The sequence below is a fragment of the Tachysurus fulvidraco genome, chromosome 4 (genome assembly GCF_022655615.1).
Source record: "Tachysurus fulvidraco isolate hzauxx_2018 chromosome 4, HZAU_PFXX_2.0, whole genome shotgun sequence".
NCBI lineage: Eukaryota > Metazoa > Chordata > Actinopteri > Siluriformes > Bagridae > Tachysurus > Tachysurus fulvidraco.
In genome coordinates, this window is record NC_062521.1 from 1511578 (window position 1) to 1519077 (window position 7500).

General features: G+C 42.9%; 1 protein-coding gene across 10 annotated transcripts in view; it reads right to left on the reverse strand.

Moving 5' to 3' along the window:
* Positions 1 to 7500, reverse strand: part of syne2b (spectrin repeat containing, nuclear envelope 2b) — a 99461-nt gene that overhangs the window by 34770 nt on the left and 57191 nt on the right. For 9 of the 10 annotated variants that reach the window (XM_047812660.1, XM_047812659.1, XM_047812665.1 and 6 more), the window contains 3 exons: positions 7444 to 7500; positions 4907 to 5215; positions 2860 to 3024 (listed from right to left, as the gene is read on the reverse strand). The exon at positions 7444 to 7500 is cut by the window's right edge and continues 33 nt beyond it. In XM_047812660.1, coding sequence (XP_047668616.1) covers positions 2860 to 3024; positions 4907 to 5215; positions 7444 to 7500 — 531 coding nt within the window. The remainder of the gene's footprint in view (positions 1 to 2859; positions 3025 to 4906; positions 5216 to 7443) is intronic. The other variant, XM_047812667.1, reaches the window with a different exon arrangement.

Genomic DNA, 7500 nt, shown 5'->3' on the forward strand with positions numbered 1-7500 from the left:
CAATGTAATGACATACTCATTTCTCCACAGCTACTGATCCTGTCTGTCTTTCTGTGTGTCTGTGTCTCTGTGTGTGTGTGTGTGTGTTGTATGTTATTGTGTAGGAGGTGACACAGAGACGCAGACGTGTCACTGCTGCACCCTGAAGACAAAAAGCAAACAAAAACCTGCTGTGGAGTAATCTGTTCAAGATCCCTTATGGTGCTGAGATAACTCAACCTACATCTCACACACACACACACGAGACACACACACAAAGACACACAGACACACACACACACACACTTACACAGACACAGACAAACACACACACTCACGACACACACACAGACACACACACAACACACAGACACACACGACACACAGACACACACAGACAGACAGACACACACACACACAGACACACGACACACACACACAGACAGACACACGACACACTCAGACACACACACACAGACAGACACACACACACTCACCACACACACAGACACACGACACACACAGACACAGACACACGCAGGCACACACACACACGACACACATACAGACACACACACACACACACAGGCACACAGACACACACACACACAGACAGACGACACACACACAGACACACACACACAGACAGACCCACGACACACACAGACACACACACAGTCAGACACACAGACAGACACACGACACACACAGACACACACAGACAGACACAGACAGACACACACACTCACCACACACACAGACACACGACACACACAGACAGACACACACACTCATGACACACACAGACACACACACACAGACAGACACACGACACACACACACTCATGACACACACAGACACACACACACAGACAGACACACGACACACACACAGACACACACACAGACACACACACACGACACACACACAGACACACACAGACAGACACACGACACACACAGACAGACACACACACTCATGACACACACACACGACACACACACACGACACACACACACGACACACACACCCCACCCCCACCCCTTCTCATTTCATTGTGTGAGAGAAAGCTACCTCTGTCTGTAACAAAGTGGGGACCGGAGACTCCTTCCATTAAAACAAACTGCAAACTTCACACACTTCTCATTACGTCACCCTTTAAAGCGGATTAGTTCCTGAGAACGAGAGATTACCGTAAAAACAACAACATATTAAATGGAGCGCTTTCATTTAAACTGCTGTTTTACATCAAAGCTGGAACTACAGTAATGTCTGAACTGTTGTTAAAGAAAATTAATAAACATCGTCTGACCAGAGCGGGAAATATTATATTACTGTGTCATTACATATAAATCTGTTCAAACAGCCATCACAAACATTACACACACACACATTATACACACACACACAAACATTACACACACAGACATTATACACACACGCACATTACACACACACACACAAACATTATACACACACACACACTACACACACAAACATTATACACACACACACACAAACATTATACACACACACACATTATACACACACACACACACACACACAAACATTACACACATACAAACTTTATACACACACATACACACACAGAAACACATATACACACACATACACCTACACACACACACATACACCTACACACACACACACCTGTCTTGTACAGACTGCAAGCTCATACTTCCCCCTGCTTCAGAATGTACTAATATGCACTACAATAATTCATTAGCTTCAACACAAATCCTATTACTGATATAATTCCAGGCTGCTTTGAAAAACAAGACTCAAACCCTCAAAGGAACAATTAAAGGTCCAGCAAACAACAGACGTCCTCCTGAGACCACCGCCCCAGACAAACATTTGCTCCTGTAACGCACTTTCTTAAAAACAAGCGAGTATAAATAATAATTTCTATCAGATTTTTTGTCGTTTTTGTTTTGTCCATTTGTCTGGTCATAAACAGGTCACTGTGTCCTGATGTGTAAAGTTAAAATGTTCAGCTTCAGTTCTGATCATAAAGATGAGAGCTGCTGGATAATCATCAACCAAAATCTCTCTGCCAGTGAACACCAAAATACCTTGTGAGGTTATCTGAGAACACACACACACACACACACACACACACACACACACATCACTGACTGTATTTATATCATTATTTTTTGCTGAGAGCTTTAGGTCGATTTCCAAACATGTTTCCCAGTAAAGTCTATATATAATGGCAGAAGACGAAAAATCCAAATGATTAAAAATGTCTAAAATATATATATATATATATATATATATATATATAGTAAAAATGAGCAGACAAGCAACAAAACATCATAAAAACAAACTGAAAAATTACAGAAATTAAAATGCCAAATAATATGATAATTAAAAAAAGATAAAGAAAGCTTAGATAAGTAAATAACTCAAATAAATGACCAAATATATATATATATTAAAAAAAAAAACAGTTTAAATGAAAACACACACACACACACACACACACACACACACACACACACACACGCAGACACACACACGCAGACACACACACAGACACACAAAGACACAGACACACACACACAAACACAGACACACAAAGACACAGACACACACAAACACAGACACACACACACAGACACGCACAAACACACACACACACACACAGACACACACACACACAGACAGACACACACACACAGACAGACACACACAGACAGGCACACACACACACACACACTCTCTCACAGCTGGCACTTAGCCAAACAGAGGCACAACCAACTGAACACGCTTTAACAAGTTAATGTTGTTAAACAACCTGTATGTGCTATATACACATGTGTGTGTGTGTGTGTGTGTGAGATGGCGTTCACCTGGCAGGTGTGCAGCTGTTCCTCGACACTCTGCTGTACATCGCTGTACAGACTCAGCTGGGCCTTTTCCAGCCAGAGCTCCATCTGGGCGGCTCGCTCATGGCAGGAACGGAGCGATCCGACCCGAGAAGGAGTTTCACCAAAGTACCAGGTTTCACCTGCAGCCTAGAGGCACAAATATGATCAATAAGGAACATAAAAAGGGAAAGAGAAGATGAGGAACACGCAGCAATATAGAGGCGAAGTCGAACACACAGGTAGATCAGGTGTGTGTGTGTGTGTGTGTGTGTGTGTGTGTTGCGTATCTAAATGTTTAATCCTGCTGGGTGTGTCTGTTGACCCTGAGAGGACCAGAAATACTGCTTCGGTCTTAGTCCTAGAGTTTAAACTTGAGCTGTTTAACACACACACACACACACACACACACACACACACACACACACACACACACACACACACACAGCATTATGTCTAGTATAGTCTAATGCCTGTCTGTCTGGTGCTCACAATTAATCAGTCCTCACTGACTGACACACAAACACACACACAGACACACAAACACACACAGACAGACAGACACACAAACACATACACAGACTCAGAAACACACACACAGACAGACATACAGACAGACAGACACACGGTCCTTACAACTCTCTCGCTCTCCCTCATGATTTCCCTCTTTCACTCATGCTATCTCTCTTTTTACCCTCAGCTTTGCCCCGCCCACCTGTGGCTAAAATTACTTCCTGAAAGCGTCGGTCGGTTTCACAGTCAGCTCGAGTGACAAGGAAGAAAAAACTCTCTTACACACACACACACACACACACACACACACACACACACACACACACACACACGCACGCGCGCACGCACACAACCCTGGGCCAATAAAAGAAAACTTCCATTGTGTATGCGAGAAGGTTTCACTTCTCCAGTTTGCCAACATCCACACAGAACTACACCATGCGACTCCATGCTTTCTTTCGTGTGCATTTTAATTTGATGAGTCTATAGGATTAGCTCCAAAAGCCACGCTGTAGGGGAATAACAGTTAAGGATTAATACGTTTATTGGTGATTCACTGGAGCACAAGTGACCTTCGGGTCTGCGCTTTATTCTCAGGGTGGAGAACCTCGAGAACATGCTTCAGTGTTCCATCAACTAGATTATAAATGTTATGTGTACTTTATTGTGTTATTATAAAGAGATGATGATGATGATGATGATCCTCTTCCTCATCCTTATTCCTTCGCACCTTCTCCAGAGTGTTCAGGTGTCTACTATAGGTTCCTGAAAAGGTTCCTGACATTTAATACGGTGCAGCTATGAGATATTTAGGACACCAGGACATCACTGAATCCCCACCACACTAAAATAAAGAGGCGTCTGTGCTGTATCGTGATCTGAAGAAGCCGCCCGAAACGTCAGGACCGTGATGAGGAGATCGTTGTGTGTGTGTGTGTGTGTGTGTGTGTGTGCGTCATTTATTAACGTGTCATAACACGTATTGTGTCTTATCTGCAACCTCAGATTTAACCCTTGGTAAGATGATTACTTTTAACACTCGGTGTAGCTTGACTACTAGGATGCAATAAAAAAATCAGTATAAGTTAACCGGGGCAGCGACAGTGTGTGTTGCCCCAGGATTTGGGCAGGAAAAAGGGGAGGAATTGCACTTCATTTGTTTGTACTAACCTCTGGTATTAACTGAGGATTATCGTACGCTTTAAGATGTGATTTAAAGGAATAACTGATCTGAAGTTTTATGCTAAATGAACGTTTGTTCTTTTTCTCAATTTAGTTTCAGTTGTCAGTATTAAAACAAACCAAAACAAAAGCATAACAAATGTTAGAGAGTCGATGAATCTCGTTCATCTCTCGGGGTAAAAAAAAAAGGGTAGTTGAGTAGTTCACTCTGTACCTTAGTACAGGGGTATAAACGTGTTAGCATGTGAGTCGAGGATGAGTAGGAACTGAAGAAGGAGATAGAGGATTTTGAGGACTACACATTGAAAACGAAGACATTTTGAGAACACCTGCTTACCAGGCTGTCCGCCGTCCTCTCGCGATGCCGTGACAATGTCGGCTCTACCGATGCTGTGTGTGGCCCCTGATCTGACTTTATAACACTGTGTGTATCTACGGAGCCTGAGAGCGGAGACGTTAACTCCTCTCGCCTTAACGCCGCCTCCTCGGACGGATTGTTCCTGACCTGGAGTTCGGTTACGGTTTCCCGAGAATCTGCGGTTTCTACGTAAGTGTGTGTGACCTCTCTAAACACTGACGATGTGCTGCTGGTGTGTGTCTTCAGCCTCTCTGACTCGATTTGCATCCCCTTCCACGCACCACGCTCCTGACACACAGAAAGAGAAAGAGAGACGACGGTGGGGTGGATTTTAAGATGGTTTATTTGTAGTTTTAAAAATTTGGTTTCATTTATTTATTTATTTTTAAATGAGACAAAATCGTTCAACAAAAGGTGGAAGACGGGATGAAGAAACACAGAGAGAGAGAGAGAGAGAGAGAGAGAGAGAGAGAGAGAGAGAGAGAGACAGAGAGCATGCACAAGGCTAAGAGCTACAACAGTGTGTTCACATGAAAATAAACCAAAATTTAAAAAAAAAAAAAAAAAAGCACTTTATTCTCCCGAATGCGTTTCAGAATCAGATAAAAAGACAGAATGTGTAATTGTACACGAGGCACATTGAAGTAGTTTGTTATGTAAACTCGTAAAAATAAAATCAACCATTAAATTTTCATCAGCATCAGGCGTGTGACTCCTGACCTCCTGTGACACGTACTGTTGTGATACACTTCATAATAATACGATCTGTAACGCTAGTCGTGTGTCACGCGACGTCGTCATGGGAACACAAAACGTGTTATAAAATGCATTTTGTATTTAGTAAACTGCTCAAAAAAGCATGCAATCATGCTAGAATTTGCTGATGTCTCACACCACGATCGAAACGTGTCACGCGGCTCAGTGCGTTATTACTGTAGCTTGATAAAGTGCTTAGCAGATAAAGATCCGTATAAACGTTTTTCCAGAGGCACTTTTACTTCTAAAATTCATTTAAAGGTGGGGTCTCCGTCGTTTGAGAAATGCTTCAGCAAACTGAGTCGTAGCCAATGAGCAGAAAGGGGCGTGTCTTGTCGATATGGGCGGAGAGAGTGTTCAGTGCGCTTGAGTGACATTAGCAGAAAGCGGTTTTAACATCGACATGGAGGATAAAAACAAAGAAAGAAAGAGAAGAAAGACTTACGATAAGGACAAGAAGTAGGACGTGTTAATATAGGATCAGCTTTCCAGCACTGGAGAGAACTGAAGGAGCAGGAAGTTGGCCACATATTCACAGGTTGGAGTTTCCCGAGTCAATAACTCCTGAGCTAAACGCTGTTACTACACAAATAACACCTCTTTTCTATCGTAGTAATGTAGAGAGGCAGCTACAACCGCGTTTTGTGTAGTAACAGCGTTTAGCTCAGGAGTTATCGACTCGGGAAACTCCGACCTGTGAATATGTGGCCGACTTTACTTAAGACGCCGAGGCGCTTTTTTCCTTCTCGATAGGTGAGTAACGTTGGTTTTGCTTTGTTACACAGAACTAATATATGCCTTTGTCCTTTACATCATTATGCTTGTGTGGCATTTTTGCTTGTTTGTTTATCTACAATCGTATTGTTCTTCCCTTCAGCTATGATAAAGACACGTTTCTTTCTGTTAGTCGCCTGGGTTACGTATGTATGTGTGGGCGGAGCTATCGATACAGGGGTGGGACTCGTTTGGGTTAGGGACGTGTTTGTTTCGGTGATTTCAAATGTCGACATTGGCTTTCAAACAACGGAGACCGCACCTTTAAATATTTTCTCAGGTACAGTATAAAATAGGGAGTTTAAAATAAGTGTTAAATGTTAAACGTTAGTGTTTGGACACTACAGCACACTGTGCGTAACTATAAACAACTTTCAAGCGAGTTAAAAGTCGATCAGAAATCCTACATTGATTGCTCTTTTCTGATTGGTCAGAAGGCACTGATTAGTTTTCTGATGCAAATGACAGGTGTGTGTCAATATATTGCATTAAATAGCTTTTTACTGAAGCGGTCTCCAGCGTCAGAGCTCTGCAAATGTTTTCCCCCGAATTCCATCATATTTCTCTGTAATACATGATAAGATGCATATTTTCTTGTCTTGTTACATTCAGTGTAATTAATCCCTGGCACATTGCTGTGGCATAAAGAGGAATAAAACATACGTCCGGGATGTAAACATGTCATAAAGAAATCTTTGGCTCTGTTCGTTTTTTCATAAGCTTCAGTAACGATCCTGCCGAAGGCTCCGTGTGAATGCACTTCACTGTTTAGGTTCAGGAAGCCGAGTCCAAATCTACAATGCTTCGGATGTACGTGCTCTAGAAGGCAGGTCTATATCTAGTAAAACGTTTGAAGAAGCCGAGTCTAATACTAGAAGCCCGAGAGGTTCCGTATAAAGGGAGCTCTAGCACTAGGAGACCACACACTTCTGCTGGCCTCCGGGAGGAGACTCGGAGAGTTCTCTAACGGATGGGGTTTTGGTTACCAGCTCTCCGGGTGGAGACGGCGTCCTCACGGCGGCCGACGGTTCGGACACAGCTTC